Source organism: Cynocephalus volans, chromosome 7, assembly GCF_027409185.1.
Source record: "Cynocephalus volans isolate mCynVol1 chromosome 7, mCynVol1.pri, whole genome shotgun sequence".
Lineage (NCBI taxonomy): Eukaryota > Metazoa > Chordata > Mammalia > Dermoptera > Cynocephalidae > Cynocephalus > Cynocephalus volans.
In genome coordinates, this window is record NC_084466.1 from 155,552,062 (window position 1) to 155,575,119 (window position 23,058).

General features: G+C 42.5%; 1 protein-coding gene across 1 annotated transcript in view; it reads right to left on the reverse strand.

Annotated features, from left to right (window-relative positions):
• Positions 1-1,740: 1,740 nt before the first annotated feature.
• The window catches only part of C7H10orf90 (chromosome 7 C10orf90 homolog), a 223,576-nt gene continuing 202,258 nt past the window's right edge, over positions 1,741-23,058 (reverse strand). Inside the window, 3 exon segments of the mRNA XM_063103500.1 lie at positions 1,741-1,779; positions 1,864-1,963; positions 5,224-5,287. Of these exon segments, the coding sequence (XP_062959570.1) occupies positions 1,741-1,779; positions 1,864-1,963; positions 5,224-5,287 (203 nt within the window).

The following is a 23,058-nucleotide window of genomic DNA, read 5'->3' on the forward strand; positions in this document are numbered from 1 at the left end:
GAATGACACCATAGAAACTTCTCTGTCATCTGCTGAGCCACACCTGTTCCCTCTCAGCCCAGGGCTAGGAGTGGACGCTCTTCCTGGAGGGAGCGCTGCTCTTTTGTCTGCTGTTCCTACCTACATTCTTTAGAGCAATCTTTACTTCTTACTAAGCAATCCCCACGACTCCAGTCCTCTGTTATGGTTAATAATAAACCTTCTTGTTCAAGTTACTGTGTCGTTTCTCTCTCCTGGCTGGACACAGACCAGGGAGCAGCAGCCAAAATTTGAGTCCAGGAAGTCGGCTCCTAAGCCTCCACTCCTGACAGTGTTGTCAGACCACCTCCCATGGGCAGGATGGCACAGGCTCTGATGCAATGTGCACCACAGTGAAGTTTCTAATTTACACTGGACGGCAGGGCAGGGAGGGCACAGTGTCAGGAGAGAACCTCGAGGCAGAGTTTTTAAACAGTTTTCCAACAGACACGTAAAGCAAGAGCGGACAGCATGTGCAGCAGTGGGAGGAGGGAGGGAAGGGTGGCAACCCAGGAAAGGGACAGAGGTGTCACCAGGGCTTCTGTTTCACTCCCCAAACTTCCATCTCATTCAAGGGAGATTCCTAGCGAGATTTAGGGATCCTAAATCTTGCTCTCAACAGTTTTCCCTGCTTCTCTTGTATCAGCTCTCTGGGAGGCGCCATTCTCCACGGGGGCATCTGAAGCACGAGGACTTCCCTGGAGGCCAGAAGGTGGAGGAGGAGCAGGTGGGTGGCACCCGCTGGGCCTGGGCGGCATTCACACTGAGCGTCACCTATCGCAGCTGCCCCGTCCACAGCAGAGCACATACCAGAAACACACTCGCATCTTTGTAACAACTGCATTTATTTCCATTTTTGTTGTAAAAACTAGTTTGTCCTTAACTCCCAAAACACACATTCATAAATAATGAATATTGTAAATGTTTGGAAAAACAAATAGTGGAGTTGGAGTCACTAGGCCATTTTTAACAACCCAACTTGTGGGGGGCAGATGTGCCGAAACACTGAAGCTCTCTGCACATTCGACCCCCAAAAGTTGCCCCCCAAAAGGGCTTTCATCAAAATACATTGTTTTGCTTTGTGCAGAAAGGTGCTGTGAGGGGGTAGGGAGGGTGGGTGGGGGCGGGGAGCTGCGCTGACTGCTCCAGGTCACGCAGACACAGACCGCTCGCCCCAGAGTCTCAGGCACAGCACCCACTTATTTGCAAAATCAGCCTCTGGTGTTACATGGTGCACAACTCCAGAAAGTTTTAAAGCAATGTGATGACCCACATGGAGTTTGCAGAACTGGCCGACATTGGGATTAGTATTTACAAAGTGATGGATTTTGGTCCTTGAAATTTGATGGAAAAATATCCCCCAGGGATCTAAGCACACATGAGTGCACAAGACATTTCTGTTTGGGTGGAAATGGCCAGGGAGGGGAGTGAGAATCAGAAGCAGAAGGTAAAGTTTGGATGTAAAGAGATGAAGGGGACTCAGTCTGGTGGGTTCCATTGTATTGGTTTCTCCGCAACAGGTTGTTGACCTATTTCTTCGAGGGCTATTATTTCTGCTGGGTTTGGGTCAATAATTCAGGACATGATGGTTTCCTTTATGAAAAAAAAATCATAAGTAATACAAGTGTTTTCACTTCATCAAGATAATGCTAAGTTTAATGGCTGGCCCAGCGTTTGAAGTCGTCCACGTCTGGGCGGTGTGGTCAGCAGGGCAGCCTGTGGTTAGACCGCGTTCCTTTGAAGGAGCTGGTCCAGTAATTGCTAGAGGGGCAGGAAACAGAGATGTCAAGTTCAGGGTCACCACTGCACCCCATGCACACCACCCCTGCAGGGACGAAGCGCTACCTTTTTGAAGACTTCAGCGCGGAGCCTGTTGCTCTGTAAGATCACCCTTTTCTTTTGCTCTTCTCTTTTCTTTCTAACTTCTGGCAAGTTATTATAGATTCTGAAACAGATTCAGGAAACATTTTGAATGGTGCCCGACAGTGTGTTCCTGTGGCGGGGCTGTGTCCTGTCTTTCGGCAGCTCTCTCATCTCAAGGGGAGGATCGCTGCATAGGGGCTGCCTGGAAACTGTGACATGCAGGGTGAAGGGCTTCCCAGCCAGTCCCCAGAACAGGGCTGCATGCAGGGATAGTGCCTTGTCTCTGTGCTTCGGGGCCAGGGCAACAGGCAGAGTCCTCCGTCGGGGCAAAGTTAGAGAGGCCACTTGCTTATTTACAAGTCACTTTTCTTGTCCCTTCATTCTCTATGATAATTAACTACTTTTAAATGAGGGATTCTAAGCCTGCTCGGTGCCATCCTGATTGTAAACCTCGCCCCAAATACATTTCTGACACTCAGTTTTTGCCTTGTGACTTAGAAAGGATCAGTGAGTAAATTAACTGAAGTAGCAGGAACTATAATACTGGAATAAAACTCACATAAATGTATGTGTTTTTACCTCCACCTATTGCATTTCTAATTAAGCTGCTACCAAAAACATCCCAGGCACAATAAGTATTATGTTCTTGTTCTGATGTAAAAGTAGGAGCTTCCAAGTTACAAGCAAGGCCCAGGGGATCCTTCTTCTAGACACGTCTTTCCTACTTCCTAACAGAAACTTCTCCTGTACTGAGACCAACCAATATTTCTGCTAGAATCCACTGACACAGTGGAATCACTGTAGCCTGTTTTTGGGTTGCTATACACATGGCACTCAGCTAAAACACCTTCTATTCATTTTTTTCTTATGTTTGAAAGCCAGATCCAATCTGTTTAAAATGTTCCATCATTAAAATAATAAGTAGAGAGTATAAAAATTATAATGACAATATTAGCAGGTGACATCTTGGTTATAGGGAACTAGGCTAATCACTTGACACGAATGATCACATTTAATCCTCACAACAGTTGGAAGAGGCATATAGTGTCCCACTGTTACATAAATGAGGAACCCAAGCCCCAGCAAGATCAGGAGACTTGCCTAACTCCCCTCGGTCAGCTGGTGGTGGGCTGACATTCCAACTTCAGCTGACTCTTACCACCCAACAGTGTCACCCAACTATGTAGCATAAAGCTACTTATGAGGTCTGGGAAATGCTCGTGCCCAGTACAGTGGCTGGCATACCCTGGGCATCAACACACATTTAATGAATGCATAAATAAGTGAACACAGAGTTCCTACATTCAGGAGTGATTCTAGAAAGGACCAGGAGAGACCATAAAGAAATCAGTAGGAAAGCTCACATGTACCAAAGCTCTGTAAAGAAAATTTCTTCAGATCCATGTAGACCTATCTTCCTGATACTAACCATCTGAATCATCTGGAGAGTTTAAAATTAAAACCACCAGGTCCCACCTCTGTAGCTTCTGACTCAATGTTTTCTTTTCCTTTTTTGACTGACTCAGTATTTTCTTTAAAAGCTTCCCAAATGAATCATGGTCCATTCATACAGTGGACCACTCTGTGGGTAGTCAAAACCAATGAGGAAAATAATCTATATCTGATGACACAGAATGAGCTCACAGACATAAAGCGAAAAAAGCAAGCCACAGGAAGATACTCTACAGGATGATGCCATTTATGGTTAGAAATCACATAATTGCATATGTAAAGACAGAAGTCTATTTTAAGGCAGAGAGAAAGGCCTGGAAGGAGGCGCAGAAGACATAACTGTGGGCATCTCGAGAGACAGGACAGGGACGGGGAAAGTGGGATGGAAAGGGGAAGGGGATGGTTGGTCATGAGGGAAATTTAGCTTTATCTCCATTGCCTCAAGTTTTAAAATGAAAATGTAATTTAACCATATTATTAAAAATAAAGAATGCCAAGAAAAGAAAGCTCTGGTGTGCTTCTGTGGGTGAGCCAAGGTCAGAGCCCACCCAGGACGCAGCCCACAGAGCAGAGCGAAAACCTGATTGCTGCCTCCATCAGAGGAGACCAGCAGGGGGAAGCCAGTGACGGGGGTGAGGGGACAGCCCCAACTCACTCCTCTGTCCCCTTGGAGCCTCAGTTTCCTCCTCATTAAAATGATAGGACCATACTCTCGGTCCACTAACGCTGCTTCGAGATCTCTTATTTTAATTGCCTCGTTTGCAAAGGCCAATAATAGTAATAGTAGTAGTAGTAGTAGCTTTGGGTTTGGGGACTTGGAGGGGAAGATTTGGCTGAATTTGCCACTCAACTGAAAAGGGAATGCTTTTGGCATGAGGTGTACACAACCGTACACTTCTAAAACAGCAAGTCTTAAAACCCAGGGGGCCCTTTAAAAACCCCAGCTAGAATGCTAAGGGTCAGGTCTTCAATGGGATGGTCCCCTCTCTTCACTTTCACCTCCTTATTTACAGAGGCTCCCTATCGATGATCAAAGTGACCTAATAACATTGGAAACAACATAATCACGGTAAGAGCAGAGATTTTGTGCCTGGAGTGGGGAGAAAAGTATTCTTCCTATTTCAATGGTTTCTCTAAGTGCACTATCAATTTGATTTAATTATTATAATTCCTCCCAGTGCTAGAAACTTTATTATAAGCTACAGTAATGACATTTTACTTGCATGAACTTGGCCAACACTGCTGAGCTATTTCATTTTGGTTAGGAGGCCAGGTCTCAAAGAATGGCAGCCTTTGTGCGCACCAGGTTGGTGAGGGTCAGTAGGAGACTTGAATAGCAATCAGCCAAGCAGGACAGGGAGAAAGTGCTGGCCCCGTGGAAACTGCCGGAGATGGAGCACCAGGAAAGCCAGCTCGAGGCCCCTCCCTGGCTCCACTGGCTCCCACGCACCATAGGCTTCCAAGTTTGGATTCTTTCCTTCAGGCCTTGCCCACAGGCAAGGCTCTCAGGAGAAACAGCTTCCCTTCTCTTTATAACGTTACCTTCAAAGGTGTGGTGACTAATAGCTCCTGCCCAGTGTGGCAATGTGAATGGGCAGGCAAGTTCCAGTTAAGAGTCTGGGGACCTCTCAGAGACCAATTACTGGACTGGTTCAGAATCCAAGACCTACCACTTTCCTAAGGTTTTGCCAAGATGAGCATTAACATTCAGAGTCGCAATTCAACAACTGTACTCGTTTTAGCAAGTTTTTCAGATTTGTGGCCAGGAAGACCTAAGGCCTTAAACAGAGACCTAGAAATAATGGTTCTGCTGGGCAGCACCTGGACCCATCAAAGCACCCTCACTCCCCCCTCCCCAAATTCTTTCCAATTTACACTATAGTCCAGTACCTTTTAGATCGCATATGCATCTCCTTCTCTGAAATGTACCTTTCTTTGGGTTTGAACAAGTTATCTGGAAAAAATGGAAAGAGGATTAATTTCAGAAGGTACAGAATATCACACATTTCTAGGGAAACAGTGGTGAATTTAGTACAAACTCTGTTATTGATTCTTTTTTTTTTTGTCATTTTTGTGACCGGCCGCACCGTGCTCAGCCAGTGAGTGCACCGGCCATCCTTATATAGGATCCGAACCCGCGGCGGGAGCACTGCTGCGCTCCCAGCGCCGCACTCTCCCGAGTGCGCCACAGGGTCGACCCCTGTTATTGATTCTTAACCTAAGCCACAGCCTGTTACAAAGGCTGCAAGACTCAGTAGAGACTCATACACTATAAGTGGTTGTATTGACAATTGACCAACCACAGTCATCTTGACAATAGTTAAGGGCGGGCATGAAGAATGTTAGCACATTGGATTTTTAAGGCCTCTAAGGGTAAGGAAATCTCCCAGCTATCCCTAGAGTGTTTGGAGAGCAGGGGGTTTCACTCATGTCTATGGTTCTCCAACAGGCTGCTCAGCCTCTGCAGGATGAAGACCACTTTGCTCCCTTTCCCATGTCCAAAAAGCTAATGGACAACAACACAATAGTCATGTATGCTCAGTGTTCTTTGAGAGAGTAGAGAGGTTAAAATTCACTATAAGACTGGAATGTTTTTCAACGTAAGTACGTATTACTAATCACAATGATATTTACAGATGGCACACTTGAAAATAGCATGCATTAAAAAAAACAGTGTATGCCCTTTTGCAATAACTGAGAAGGGGACTTTTGCAACGACTCTGAAATTCCCATGAGACCTTCAGTCCCATAGGTTAGCCAAGGGTCTGGCACACATAAATGCTCCTGGGGTGCTTCTTGCATGGGGGTGTATCTGAGCAGCAGCCATGCCTTCTGGAACCCTTGGACAGTAACCAGCTCACGGCCTTCATTCAGCGTAAGCAGACAGGCCACTTGGCATCCTTACAAAGCATCGCAGAATTGCAGTGGGCTCCTGGGTGTGTTTCTGTTCATCTCCCCCGACCCCTGGGCCTGTGCCCCCTTGCTCATTTCCAAGAGTAAACAAAAGCAAATGTGAGCTATTAGACACACCACTGTCTGTCCTGTTTCCAGAACTCTTTTCAGCCTGTTCTGCCACAGCAGATGTTTGAATTCTGGGCCCAGCAGCCCACGTTAGGTGCAAAACAAGCAGGTCTCTGTCTGGGAGGTCTCCCCAGCCAGGGGCTCCACCCCACCCTGGGAAATGTTATCATGTTGGCTGCTGCTGACTATGAGTTTTCATTTTTATTTTATTTTATCAAGAGACAGTGTAGTTGATTTTCGTGTCCCTTTACCAGTTCCTCTTTTTTCCCTTTCCCTTTCCCTCCTCCCCCATCAACATCATATCTGTTCACTTATCTTAACAAGTTCAAGGAGTTGTTGTGTTGTGTCTCTGCCAACCCCCATTTATTTGTTTGTATATTTATTTATTAATTTATGTATTTATTTATTTTTGACTGTGAGTTTTCATAACAGCCCCAAGCCCAAATGATGAATGGCAGGGGCCTTCCTGGCTGGGAGGACAGAGAGAGGCAGAAAGGAGAGGGCCTGCCCTGCGCACGGCTCCCACCTCACCAGACTGGGAAGAGCACACCTAGGGGGAGCGGCTTTCGGCACTTGGAGAGGCAGCAGCCAGGGAGGGGCAGGCAGCAGCATCGTACACCTGAGTGCAGCCTTAGGGTTTACGACAACACTGCCAGCCCTTAGCGGACACCTCCTCGTGTGATCTCAGTCGTTACACCAACCCTGTGACATGCTCATGACTTTTAGCATTTTAGGGTTGAGGTCATTGAAGTTCAAAAGGGCTACCTGCTCAGGTGCACACAGTAAATGAGTGAGTGGCAGAGCTGGGCTTCAGTCCACGTCAGCCCAGCCCTGTCCACACTCGCCACTAACCTCAGTACACTGCCACCAACTCGTGGCTGCATATTTGCATCCCACATACTCCTTCCCTTCCCTCTACACTTAATGAGCAATTACGATGTTGCCAGGGGATGCTCCCAGTAAAAAATAATAGATAAGATCCTGCCTCTGCGGGGTTTCAATTGTTCAGAGAGGAGCTGGACAATTAGCAAACCAGCTACAAAGTATCTGCCAAGTGCTCTAATGAAAATGAAATGCCGCCCTCTGGTAAAGGGGGACTGGGTGGCAGGAAGGCCCGTTGCAGAGGAGATTTTAAACCCAGACCCGAATGACCACAAGGGCCAGTGTGGGCGGATCTGGGAGAAGGGAACAGTGAGTTCCTGTGGCAGGAACCGGATGAGGATCTTGGTGGTTGCAGCAGAGGGAGGGAGGGCACAGAGGTGAGGACAAAGACTGCTGGGATTCTTACCCAGGTTACATTGACAGCCGACTGGAGATTTGGACAAAGATTTCCATGCACGGGCATTGGAATCCCAACCAGAATCTTCAGATGACTCTAACATGTGCCAGAATCAGGAACCACCTACGTTGGGTTTTGCAAACCTGTTTAAGGAGCTTTGCAAGCCTATTAAAAAGTTTACCTACAGAGTAAGAGAGATGGAGAGCCATATGGAGTTTAAAACAGGAGATCTGATTTTTACTGTTAAAAGATGACCACAGTAGCTCTTCAGAACATGAACTGGGTGGTGGAGATGCAACAGTGGCAGCAGGGTGACAGGCCAGGCAGTTGCAGCCAGGTGGATGACAGACGGCAGTGCTCAGTGTGCAGAGTAGCCACGTGGCTCATCTATCCTGGACAGGTGCAAAGTGAGTCGTGGGGCCAAGAGAGATGAATCAAGGATGACTCCAGGCTTTGAGTTAAGCAACCCATTTATTTGACAATTAAATTTTTATCTCCTTGGTACTAGGTAGTCACAATACAAAGATAAATAAGACTAAGAGCTCAGAGCCTAGGATGAGAGCCAGATAAATAAGGCTCTTAGGTGTCAGGACCAAAGCTTGTGCAGGGCGAAGGAGGCCTCCGGGAACAGTGGTCAGGTCCACCAGGGGAGAGGGGGTCTGGGAAGACTCAGAGCAGGAGACAGCTGAGTCATGAAGCAGAACAAGGTGTTCCCTGACAGCTGGTGGGGGCTGGGGGTGAGAGGAAGGGTGGCCCAGGACCACAGGGACCTGCCTGCAGCAAGAGTCGGCTCCTCAAGGATGCATGCTGCACGACCACAGTGGTAGGTGGAAACTGCCCTGCGTGTGCTCTATGCAAAACTACAGTGAGGACCCCACCTGTCAATTCTCTCCTAATGGAAGTCCTGTCTTTGCAAAATTAGTGACTGGTGAGAACAATTTTCAGCCTACTTATAGGGCTTTTATGGATTTTTCTTGAAGCTTCGCATATTCCAATTCACCGATAGAAGCTGCAGTTGTATTTACCTTCCATTATCATTCAGATAGGGGAGGGTTTTGTTTTTTCCCCTCCAATAAAGTTACTAAAGCAAATTGCCCATTTTGTATTTCTGAAAAAAATGTTTTTCCCAAATGTCTTGCATCTGGGTCATTACTGAATACAAACAGAGGGCCTATTGTTAATTTAATTTGGCAAAGCCAGGCTTCCTTAAACCCTTGCCTGTTACAAAGTCAGCAAATAACCAGGTACCAAGATTTTGGAACTTCTGAGGCTGCTCTAGTAAAATCAAGTCTTGACATCCCATTAATCTCCATAAACACATGGAGGTGTTTTTTATAATCCCCACAATGGATGTGTGCATGCGTGCACGCGCGCGCGCGCACACACACACACACAGACAGGTGGTCTCAACATCCAGACAGCTGACAGTGTCACCAGGATCACCCTACGCCAACATGATTGGTTGTTTATGGGGCTTGAGCTGTTTTTCCTCCATGCAGAGCCCTTATCTACAGCTCTGATTGCAAAGCTTTATTTTCCCTGTTGAACGAGTAATCTAAATGATAATCAAGTTCACATGATTTATTACGACAATGCCCTCCCAGAAGCCTATTTTCTGCAGTTGCCCTGAGCACTTTGAAGAATGTTTCAGGCATTTGCTTTTCTATCTTAGAAAGACCAAAACCAAGAGATGCCTGTTGGAGATGATTCAGCAGGGAGCCAGCAAGCCAGCTTGAAGTATAGATGCCGAGTCTACACCTCCCTGAATCTGCTATTGAAGATGGGCCTTCTCAAAAGGAATAGAAATAGGGTGTATTTTAGGGAGACCCCAACATGTTTGTATTCTAAGATCACAAGGCTATTCATTTTGCTGATTTCAAAGCCAATGGGCAGCTGGCTATCTTGCCGCTGGAGTAATTTACATCATGGTTTTCAAGACTTAAATCCAGTTACTTGCACATCATTTCTGTTCAGCTCACCATGGCGGAACCTCTCATTTGCTTGATGTGGGCAACAGCAGAGCAGTCTATCTTGGACTAATTAGCCCTCCAGAAATTAAACCGTACACCGTGCAAAGGTGAGATAGGCTCATGGTAACACCTTGTGCTGGATAAACATTTTCATTTTTCCAGAATCACTTCCAGCTTCTGTGGAATCCCGCCCCCGCCTGGCAGTTGCATGTGGCGACCAGCTTGTGCTCGGGGCCTGGAAGGTCAGTGGAAGCTGCGCAGATGCTGCATTTATATGAAAACGATGCTGTGTGCCAATTATCACCTGGACACACCAGGGAGATGCTGATGTCACAGTTTGTAGGTGCAACAAGGCTCTCAGACCCTTCTGGTGAAGGAATACAAAATTAAGAAATAAAAAATAAAGCAGAGAGTCTCCAGAAAGATCTATCCCTTTTTGCATTCTCATTTTGAGAAATAAGGTGTGAATGGGTTCCTGGTTAAGGATGTGAATCATTCTCCTTGCGGAGAGCTCAGCTCCTGCGCAGAGAGATTCACCATCAAGCTCAGAGCAGGGCACAGTCTCGGGGCCTCCATGGAAAGAGACTGCTAGGGAGTTACAGGATGGACTTGAGAATAGGTCTGCCCCTTCGGGATGGGGGGTGGTGATGAGAAGGGCCCACCATGAGCTGTGGTGGCCCACGGGCCTCCTGCAGATCTTCCTATGGGAGAACCCTCGACACTACGTGGGTAGATGAGGCCAGGGGACCACAGCTTCGGTTCCCCAACCAGAGGAAACCAGAGCCCCAAGTCAAACATGTCTATGTAAAACATTTGGGGAGAAGAGTGGAGTCTTGCATTCCCTGACCCCATCCTATTCTATCTCCTGGACCCAAGAGCACTGTCATCAGTCCCCACCTCCTCCAGACTCCCTCAGGGTCCTCTACTATGATTCTAGACTTGTTTACCACTGTCTGCCTGGCCAACTCTCTCCCCAGGTGGCACGTGAACCCCTAGAGAACAACCCTGCTCCTTCCCATCTATACTCCATCGCTATGGTCAAAAGACACCAAGTGCTTAATGTTTTTGTTTATTGGTTGGTTATTCCTCAAGAGATCCAGCAAGGGACGAAGGGGCTCAAGGATCTCCCCATAAACTTCAGGGACTGCTGAGGAGGGCTGGCCCGTACCACCTCATAACTCGCATTGCCAGTCCTGCCAAGGACCCATGGAACAAACTGAACTGTGTGAATTTAGTTCCCCTCAATGTCAGCAGGATCAGAAACTCTCAAATCAAACCAAATTCCTACTCAAGACCAGAAATGCACAAAGTAAACCCCAGTAAAGGCCTCCTGCCAATTGCCTAAAACATGCATTTCCCCCAGGGGAGCTCTGCAGCAGCTGGCACAGTGATGTACAGTATTTTCTGCAATGAGCACACTGTTGCGGGTGAAGGCAAACCAGATGTAAAATGGGCAGCTTCACCCAGCCTCTAGGATTTAATGACCCCAAGTCTTAATGACCTCACTAAATATGACAGGAAATTTATAGTTCCTTTCTGCTTACATAAAAATAATATGAGCATCAGTAAATTAAACAGTATGCTTTTATGGTGTACATATGATAATTCCTTTGGATCATTCGATCTTCCATAACATGGTAAAGTTGTCTCATGTCTAAGTCTAAAGACCTGGGGTCAGTTTAGGTCTCTGCTCAGCGCTTTGTGCCCTGGGACAAGCTACTTGAGCTCCCTAAGATTTGGTTCCACCTCTGCTCAGCGGAGGAACATCGTCTGCTTTAAAGGTTCTTCGAAGGACTCATGGGAATGATTCATATGAAGTGCTCTATAAACCATGAAGAAGCTAACAGCAGCAGCAACACTAACTACCACCTGTCCCATGTGTCCCCCTCTGCACTGGACCCTTACCCCCTGATTCATGTTTCAAGTCACCCTGACAACAAACCAATAAGCAGGTCTTCTCTCCTCTTTCCAGGTGAGGAAATGGGGGTCTCAGGTCTCTAAGTAACTAGCTAGGAAACCTGAAAGTTGAATACTGAAGGAATCAATGGGATTTTTATCCTCTGCAGAAGATATAATGCTGTGATTCTCAACATAAGGGTTATATTTTCACATAAAAGCCAACATCTGTATGGCTTCCACTTACCTTCCAGTCCCTGAACCAGCAGCATCAGCATCACCTGGGAACGTGTTACGGATACAAGTTCTCAGTCCCCACTTCAGGTCATCTGAATCAGAAATTCTGGGGTTCAGCTTGTGATCTGTGTCTTCACAAGTCCTCCAGGTGATTCTGATGCTCGCCTAAATCTGAGGACCGCTGTTACCTTGATAGGATGTAACAAGAGTGATAAGGAAAAAAGCCAAGTCTCTGCATGGGTTTTGAGGCTTCGAGGAAGGACTCCTAGATATAATACAAGATGCCCAATTAAATTTGCATTTCAGATTAAAAACAAATACTTCTTTAGCATGGGTATGTTCCATGTAATATTTGGGATGTACTTACACTAAATAAAGTTTCATTGTTTATCTAAAATGCAAATTTAACTGGGCCTCCTATATTTTCATTTGATAAATCCAGCACCCCTACTTTGAGCATTTGGAGAGCCTCTCCATGCCATGGCCACAAATGATGAGGCCCCAGCCTCATCAAAGTATGACAGCTCAACAAACTATGACATTGAGGCCCTAGCCTCAGGGTCCCCAGAGTCATAGTTTGAGACAGCTGCATTTGAAGGCGACGCTGGAAGGTGAGCCTCTTCTGTCGCTATGCAGTTAGTTCTCTGGCAGTTTACTGCTTCTTCCAGTCATTTTCTCAGCACATTGGTATGGATGAGCCCACACCCCAATTTGCTTTTCAGTGGTTTTCTCATATTGTGACATCTGTGAAGCACTTTCCAAAGAGAATGTGACTGGCTCCTCTTTTTTCCAAAGGACTTTGTGTTGGCACTAGCAAGGTGGTATTGTTACAGAACACTTATTCTTTTTTAAAAGAAATAATAGCTAAAAATTTCTTAAATCTGGGGATAGATATAAACATTCAGAGATAGCAATACTGAAAGCTGAAAGATCTCCAGTGAGATTCACCCCAAAAAAGGCAATACCAAGATATAGTAAAAATCAAACCGTCAAAAATTAAAGACAAAGATAGAATTTTTTTATTGAAACATAATTGATTATACATATTTATTGGTTTGAGTTGAATATCAATACCTGTGTACAATATGTGATCAAATCAAGATAATTAGTATATTTATCATCATAAAATGTAATGACATTTTGTGACCCTTAACCAGTTTCTTATTAACCCTCCCTCCCCCTCCCCCCTCCCTACCTCTAATAACCACAGTTCTGTTCTTTCCTTTTGAAAGTTCAGCATATTGTTGTGATTGGTCTTTCTTTCTTTCTTTCCTTCTTAATTTATTTATATATTATTATTATTTTTTAGCTCCCACTTATGAGTGAGGACATGCAGTATTTCTCTTCCTGTGCCTGGCTTTTTTCACTTACTGTACATTTCTCCAAGTTTATCCATGTTGCTATAAATGGGAGAATTTTACTCTTTTTTATGGCAAAGTAGTATTCCATTGTGTATATATACCACATTTTCCTTGTCTAGTCATCTGTCAATGGATGTTTAGGTTAGTTCCATATCTCATTGTAAATAGAGCTGTGATAAACATGGGAGTTCAGGTATCCCTCTGACATGATGATTTCCATTCCTTTGGATATATACCCAGCAGTGGGATTGCTGGATCATATGGCAGTTCTATCTGTAGTTGTTTGATAAATCTCCATACTATTTTCCATAATGGCTGCACTATTTTACAGTCCCACCAACAGTGTAGAAGGATTCCCCTTTTCTTCACATCCTTGCCAGCATTTGGTATTCTTTGTATTTTTGATAATAGCCAATCTATCTGGGGTGAGATGATATCTCACTGTGGTTTTGATTTGCATTTCCCTGACACTTAGTGATGTTGAACATTTTTTCATGTACCTATTGGTCACTTGTATGTCTTCCTTTGAGAAATATCTGTTCAGGTCCTTTGCCTATTTCATAATTGGATATTTATTTTTTTACTGTTAAGTTGTTTGAGTTCCTTATATATTCTGTATATTAATTCCTTGTTGGATGTATAGTTTGAAAATATTTTCTCCCATTCTGTAGGTTGTCTGTTCATTGTGTTGATTGTTTCCTTTGCTGTGCAGAAGCATACAGAATTTTGAAAGCAAAAGAGAAAAGAAAATCCTCACATACAAGGAAAACACCATAATGCTATAAGCAGATTTTTCAGCAGAAACTTTGCAGGCCAGGAGAGACTGGGATGATATATTTAAAGTACTAGAAGAAAAAGCTGCCAACCAAAAATACTTTACCTGGTAAAGCTGTCCTTCAGAAATGAAAGAGAGATAAAGACTTTGCCAGAGAAATAAATTTGAGGGAGTTCATCACCACTCAACTTGCTTTACAAGAAATGCTAAAGAAAGTTTTTCAAGCTGAAACAAAGATGCTAATTAGTAACATGAAAACTTATGGCAGTATAAAACTCATTGGTAAAAGTACATACATAGTCAAATTCATAACAGTATAACACTAATAGTGGCATGTAAGTCACTTATATCTCTAGTAGAAAGGTTAAAAGACAAAACTATTACAAATAACTATAGCTATAATAATTTGTTATGAGATACATAATATAGAAATATGTAAATTGTGATATCAAAAACATAACATGTGGAAGGGAGAAGTAAAAGTATAGTTTTGGTATATGATCAAAGTTAAGTTGTTAACTTAAACTAGCCTGTTATAACTATGTTTTATGTAAGCCTTATGGTAACCACAAGGCAAAAACCTATAGTAGACACAAAAGAGATAAACAAAAAAGGAATCAAAGCATGCCACTACAGAAAACCATCAAATCATAAAGGAAGACAGCAAGAGTGGAAGAGGGGAACAAAGAATCAATAAAACAACCAGAAAACAATTAACAAATATCAGTAGTAAGTCTTTACCTATCAATAATTACTTTGAAAGTAAATGGATTAAATTCTCTAATCGAAAGACATAGAGTGGCTGAATGAATAAAAGACCAGAACTGTAAAAAGAGACAAGGAAGATAATAATATAGTAATAAAGGGGTCAATTCATCAAGAGGATATATATATAATTATAAATATATATGCACCCAACATTGGAACACCTAAATAGATAAAAAAAAAAAAAAAAAATTGGTCTGAAGGGAGAGATAAACAGCAGTGCAATAATAGAAGGAAACTTCAATCCCCCTATTACCAACAATGAATAGATAATCCAGGCAGAAAATCAACAAGGAACCATTGAACTACACTTTAGACCAAATGGACCTAATAAGCATATACAGTGCATTCCATCCAATAGCAGCAGAATAAACATTCTTCTCAAGTGCACACAGAACATTCTCCAGGATAGATCATGTGTTAGGCCCCAAAATGAGCCTTAAAAAATTTTAAGAAACAGTAATTTTTTTTTTTTTTTTTGGTGGCTGGCAGGTACAGGGATCTGAACCCTTGATCTCAGTGTTATAACACTGCACTCTAGCCAGCTGAGCTTACTGCATGAGTGCACAATTTTCTAAGGCTTACCTGTGTGTGAAAAACAAATTATAAAAAAAAATTAAGAAGATTAAAATCATATCAAGTATCATTTCTAGCTAGATGGCATAGAATCAGAAATCACTAAAAGGAGAAAATTGGAAAATTAACAAATATGTAGAAATTATGCAAACAATGGGACAAAGAAGAAATCTAAAGGAAAATTTTAAAAATACCTTGGGACAAATAAAAATGGAAACACAACACACCAAAACTTACAAGATGCAACAAAAGCAGTTCTAAGAGAAAAATTTATAGCAATAAATGTCTACATTAAAAAAGAAGATAGATCTCAACAACCTAAATTAATACCTGGAGGAAGTAGAAAAACAGAAACAACATAAGCCCAAAGTTAGAAGGAAGGAAATAAAGTTCAGAACAGAAATAAATGGAATAGAGAATAGAAAAATAGAAAAGATCAACAAAACTAAAAATTGCTTTTTTGAAAAGATAAACAAAATTAATAAAACTTTAGCTAGACTAAGAAAAAAGAGAAAAGACAAAATCAGAAATGAAAGAGGAGACATTACAATTGATACCACATACCACAGAAATAAGAAAAATCATGAGACTACTATGAACAATTATATGTCTATAAATTGAATAATCTAGAAGAAACAGATAAATTCCTAGAAACATACAACCCACCAAGACTGAATCATGAATAAATAGAAAATCTGAATAGACCAATAATGAGTAAGGAGATTGAATCAGAAATTATAAATATCCCATCAAAGAAAAGCCCAAGATCTGCTTTCTTTGTGGATGAATTCTAACATACATTTAAATAATACCAATTCTTCTCAAACTCTTCCAGAAAATTGAAGAGGAGGGAATACTTCCAAACTCATTTTATGGGACCAGCATTATGCTGATACCAAAGCCATACAAGGACACTGCAAGAAAAGAAAATTACAGACAATATCTCTTATGAACATAGATGCAAATATCCTCAGCAAAATATTAGCAAACTGAATTAAACAGCACAATAAAAAGATCATTCACCATGACCAAGTGTGATTTATCCCAGGATGCAAGGATGGTTCAACATACACAAATCAGTAAATGTGATACACCACATTAACAGAATGAAGGACAAAAACTATACAGTCAACTCAATAGAAGGATAAAAAGCATTTGACAAAATTCAGCATTCTTTTATAATAAAAACTCTCAAAAAATTAGGTATAGAAGAAATGTACCTCAACACAGTAAGGCCATTTATAACAAGGCCACAGCTAACATCATACTCAACAGTGAAAAGCAGAAAAAGTTGAAGGCTTTTCCTCTAAGATCAAGAACAAAACAGGGAGGGATGCTCACTCTCACCACTTCAAAATGTTATGGAATTCAAAGCAATCACACAAGAAAAAGAAATAAAAGGAATCCAAATAAGAAAGGAAGAAGTGAAATTGTTTCTGTCTGTGGACGATGTGATTTTATATGTAGAAAGCCCTAAAAATTCCACCTAAAAACTGTTAGAAATAAATTAATTCAGTAAAGTCACAGGATACAAAATCAACACATGAAAAGCAGTAGCATTTTTATACACTAACAACAAACTATCTGAAAAAGAAATCAAGAAAGCAATCTCATTTACAGTAGCATTAAAAAAATAAAATACATGGGAATACATTTAACTGAGGAGGTGAAAGATATATCCATGGAAAACTAGAAAACATTGATGAAAGAAATTGAAGAAGACATAAATAAATGAAAAGATATCCTGTGTTCATGGATTTGAGAAACTAAAATTGTTAAAATGTCCATACTACCCAAAATGGTCTACAGATTTAGTGTAATCCCTATCAAAATTCCAATGACATTTCTTATAGAAATAGAAGATGCAACCCTAAAATTCATATGGAATCACAAAAGACCCCAAATAGCCAAAACAATCATGAGCAAAAAGAACACTGTAGGCATCACAATACCTGATTTCAAAAGCTACTACAAAGCTATAATAAACAAAACAGGATGGTACTGGCATAAAGTAGACATAAAGATCCATGGAATAGAGAGTCCAGAAATAAATCCACACATTTACTTTCAACCGATCTTCAACAAATGTGCTGAGAAAACACCATAAGGAAAGGACAATCTCTTCAATAAACTGGGTTGGGAAAACTGTTGATTTATAACAGAAGAATAAAATTAGACCCTTATCTCACACCATATACAAAAATCAACTCAAAATGAATTAAAACACTTAAACTTAATATCTGGAACTCTAAAACTACTGGAAAAAAACATAGGAGAAAAGTTCCATGACATTGGTTGGATAATGATTTTTTTGGATATGACCCTGAAAGCACAGACAACAAAAGAAAAATAGATATATGGGATAGCATTAAAGTAAAAAGTCTATGCACAGCAAAGGAAACAATCAACAGAGTGAAGAGACAACCTACAGAAAAGAAGAAAATATTTGCAAACTATACATCTGATAAGGGGATAATATCTAAAATACATAAGGGACTCAAACAATTCAATAGCAAAATCTGATTAAATCAATCTGATTAAAAAATGGGCAAAGGACCTGGATAGACATTTCTCAAATGAAGACACTCAATGGCCAAACATTATATGAAAAAATGTTTAGCATCACTAATCATCAGGGAAATGCAAATGAAAACCACAATGAGATATCACCTCATACATGTTAGGATGGATATTTTCAAAAAAACAAACTATAACAAATAGTGGCAAGAATGTGGAGAAAAGGGAACCCTTGTACACTCACTGCTGGTGGGAATGTAAATTAACATAGCCAGTATGGAGATTCCTAAAAAAATTAAAAATATAACTACCCCTGGTCCAATAATCCCACTGCTGGGTATATATCAAAAGGAAATGAAATCAGTATGTTGAAGACATATTTGCACTCATGTGTTCATTGCATCATTATTCACAATAGCCAAGATACAGAATCAACCTAAGTGTCCATCAATGAATGAGTAGACAAAAAAATGTGCTGTACATATATCTCGTACACACCCACATGCACACACACACACAATGAAATACTATTCAGCCTGAGAAAGGAAGGAAATTATGTCATTTGTGACACGGTGGGTGAACCTGGAGGACATTATGCTGAATAAAATAAGCCAGGCACAGAAAAACAAACACTGCATGACCTCACTTATATGTGGAATCTAAAAAAGTCAATCTCACAGAAGTGGAGAGTAGAAGCGTGGTTACCAGGAACCCGAGGTGGGAGAGGAACAGAGGGATGTTGGTCAAAGGGTACAAAGTTTCAGTTAGACAGGAGGGATAAGTTCTGGAGACCTACTGGACAGCATGGTGTATACCTAATCATAAAGTATTGTGTACTCCAAAATTACTAACAGAGTAGATTCTAAATATTCTTACCACACACACACAAAGTATGTGAGGTGATGGATATGTTCATTACCTTGATTTTGGCATTTTACAGTGTATACATATGTCAAAAACATTATGTCATACACCATAAATATATGCAATTGTTATTTGTCAATTAAACCTTAATAAAGCTGAAACAAAATATGGGGGGGGTTTCAACTAGTGTAAACGACCCATTCAAAGGAACTTTAACAATGGCTCAATCACACAGCTCACCATAGAAGAGCAACCTCTAGTACAAGTCTGATAGAATAACTGTTGATATGAAAGTCATTGTTGGATCCCATCCCAGAGTCTCCCAGCATTTTTAAGAAAAACATAAAATACGGTGATTTATAGATGATTAATAAACCTCATGCTTGTTGCGAAGTTGATTTATATCCTAGTGTCACTGCAAGGTACAACTGCTTTGTGGAATATAATGGGAAGTGATTTGAAAAATAAAATCAAGGCAATTGGGAAAAGTAGTTCCTCATAAAGGCATTTCCTTACCATTCTACAACTCGGTGTTTTTACTTTGTGTTACTTTAATTGGAAGAAACATTGTCCTTTTAGTCTACTTCTAATCAACAGACATAAGTTGATCATTTCTTCCCATGCTGCTTTAAAAAACACAACGCCTTACAGTGTCTGTAAAGGACACTAGTAATAGTGTACCTGTGAATGGCTTTGAACAGGGGAAACAGTCTTTTAAGTAATCCATTCTTCCTTTTTTCTTTGTGGACTGATGAAGTAAACATTTATTTTTATATGGCAAGCACATTTAAAAATTCCTTTGTGAAAAAATATTGGGAGAACTAGCCACAAATATTTATTTAAATGTTTTATGAAAAAATATTTATGAGATCAGAAAAGGCAATAAGGACAGTATAGCCTGTGATCCGCTAGCTGCGTGACGAATGGCACATTTTTATTACTGCAATGACTTCTGCTGCCATCTCATATCTGCTGGGTCACATCTCCAACTAGATGCTCTGGGAATGCAAATTAATTTTAATACTTGCTCCAGCCAAGAATCATCAGAGGAGGCAGATCTGCAGAAGAAGGAATTCTGCAGTGCTTTCCGGAGAATTCCATTCTACTGGTTCATGATTTGAATGGCTCTGACCTGGCTCACCTTGGAAAATGTGGATAATGAAATTCAGATTAATTCAGTTTGATTTTCTAGATGCAGCAGAGGCTCCCAGAGCGACTTGGTGTGGTGTGTGCCCTCCGGCACTTACAATTTGGGAGATTTTCCCAGCACACCCACATGACTATAATCCAAAGCAAAGATGGTAAAAAGGTAGGTGATCTACAGAGATACAGGAATACAAGAGCCGTGAGTTTTCAAATAGGGGTGAGAGGAGCGAAAGAGAGAAGATGGGAGTGAGGGAGGGCTTGGTGGAAGAAGGGGATGCTCCTCATGGGTTTTCCATACACTCAAAAGTTAAGGAGATACCCTGAGAGAGCCACAGAAGGTGACCTTGGCAGGCAGGGTGTGTGGAGGGGGGGTGGGGGATGAGCTTAGACAGAAGCAAGGCAACAGGGGCTGGGTCTAAGTACTGTCAGCCCTTCTGAGTTGGCTGCAGCATTGTGCACAGGTAGCAGCAGTGATGCATAGTTAGCAAAGTGCTCAGGTAAGAAGTGAAAGCCACTACATAGCCCAGGTCATACAGGAAGCAGAGAAAAGGGCTGGGGGGTAAGAGTGTAATGAAGAGGCTGGACTTGAGATGGGTTTGTGAGGTTAGGCAGGATTCTGTGACTCAGAGAGGAGGGACAGGTAAAGCTTCCACATGCTGATTTGGGACCCTGATTGTACATGTCCCTGGAGTTAAGGAAAGACAGTAAGTGAGACCAACTGGGAAGGTTGGAGAGGTCAGATTCAGGTTGGGAGGGGTCTGGCTTTCAGGGTGTGAAATGGAGTCCACGGAAGCTCTGAGGCTGGTGCCACAGCCCAGTAGGAGATTAAGGCCAGGTTTGGGGAGCTGCAATGGGCACAGGATGAAGTCAGAGAAGTGTCAACAGGGGATGATAAGGACTGTCACTGACTGAGCACCTACTACCTGCAGGTGCTGTATCTCATACTACCTACAGGTGTTGTACCCTATACTACCTGCAGGTGCTGTATCTCATACTACCTACAGGTGTTGTACCCTATACTACCTGCAGGTGCTGTATCTCATACTACCTACAGGTGTTGTACCCTATACTACCTGCAGGTGCTGTATCTCATACTACCTACAGGTGTTGTACCCTATACTACCTGTAGGTGCTGTACCTTGTACTCCCAGCAGTGCTGAACCCTATACTGCCTACAGGTACTGTACTCTATACTACCCGCAGGTGCTGGAGGTGGTCCTTCATACCTGCTTTCAGCCTATCCTGCTCTGGACCTATCCTGTAAGGTCGAAGCAATGACTAATTCAGAAGCACTTGAATTCCCAGGCTATGGTCAGCCTTTACAAGTAACCCAATTCACCTGGGAGCCCAGGAGCTGTGTGGTATTGATGGGGAGGCCATGCTTATAGCTCCCAGGTAACTCTGGTGAATTGAACAGGTAAAGCCCTGACTTGGGAAGAAGAGAGTGGCTCTCAGCTGGAGTGTTGGTAATATCAGAGACTGAAAACAAAGCCCAGCCCTCCTGCTATGTACCCTCTACTTCCTTGGGTCTCAGCCTCTCTCCTCCACAACTCAGCAATCGCCACCTTGTAGTGATTCTTGCATCTATGAGCCTCCCCCATCCACCACCTTTCTGCACCCCACTGCCCTGCCGTAGGTACTGCCTTTGTCATGTCTCATGTGGAGCTATAGTACTCAGCACCCTGCCTCAGTTTTTGATCTCAAAATAAGGTTACACTTGTAGCAGCACAGACAATGCCTTTTAGCCTCCTTGGGTTCATCTTCTCTGGGGCTCATCTTTGGCTCCTCCATCTCCCCGCCTGCTCCCACCCCCATTTTACGGTCCAATCGTGGTTTAATAGAGCATCCCTAGGGACTTCAACTGTGTTTTCACCTTCCCACCCCCATGAACCACGATTCACCTGCACAGTTTCTACCCATCCTTGTGTGAGGTCTCCTCCAACAGGAGCCTTCCATATTCCCAGGGCCTGGGAACTTTAGCCAGGACCTTTATAATGCTGCTTCCTGTCCCTCTGTAGTCCCCAATTCTTCATGAAAATTCCCTGCCTCCGAGCAGGGAGCCCCAGCCCTAATTAACACTCACACACATGCATTATCCTGCCTAAGCCTCAAAGGCTGCTCAGAATTCATTAGCTCCTCTGCACCCAGAAGCAGACAAGAGAGCACGGCCAGGGTCTTAGGCAAGGAGCCAAGGGCAGTACTCTCCACCCAAAAGCAGGCAAGAAAGCATGCCAAAAACACCACTTCTGTGAAATGGGCCCACCATAGCCACCACCACAACAATGGCTGCCAAAAAGTGGCTTGACACCATAGCAGCAGCCACAGCCACTGTGCAGGTAGCCCACTGGACACTTGACTGCATTGACACAAGGAGAGTCACCAGCAGGGACTGGAGAAAGAAGAGGACGTCTCTGTCCTCAAAGCCCACTCCAGAGTAATAGAAGAAACAACTGCTCTACCAGATGACCAAACATCAGCGTAGAAATACTAGAAATACAACAACCCAAGAAAATATGACACTACCTAAAGAACACAGTAATTCTCAAATACCAGACTCTACAGAGCAGGGAACACTTGAAATGATTAAGAAGGAATTCTGAGCAACAACCTTAAGGAAAGTCATTGAGATACGAGAAGACTCAGAAAACGTAATGAAATGAAAAAAAAAAAATCCAGGATATGAAGTAGGAAATTTACAAAGAGATTAATACCTTAAAAAAGAATGCAGCAGAACTCATGGAACTGAAAGATTCATTCAACAAAATAAAAAACACAACTGATAGCTTAAGTAGCAGGCTAAAACATACAGAAGAAAGAATTTCTGATCTCGAAGATAGTCTTTTCAAAATAACCTGGGTGGACAAAAAAAAAAAGAAAAAGGAAAAAAGAATTTTAAAAAATGAAGGAAATCCTAGAGAGTGAGCAGACAACCTGAAGCACACAAACATTCAAGTCATGGGTGTTCCAGAAAGGGAGGAGAAAGTAAAAGGCACAGAAAACCTATTCAGGGCCGAGCCCGTGGTGCACTCGGGAGAGTGTGGTGCTGGGAGCATGGTGACGCTCCCGCTGCGGGTTCGGATCCTATATAGGAATGGCCGGTGCACTCACTGGCTGAGTGCCGGTCACGAAAAAGACAAAAAAAAAAAGAAAACCTATTCAATGAAATAATAACGGAAAACTTCCCAGTTATAGGGGAAGACATAGACCTTCAGATCCAGGAGGCTCAAAGATTCCCCCAAACAGATTGAACCTCAAAAGATCCTCTCCAAGTCACATTATAGTCAAACTGGCAAAGCTTAAAGACAAAGAAAGGATCTT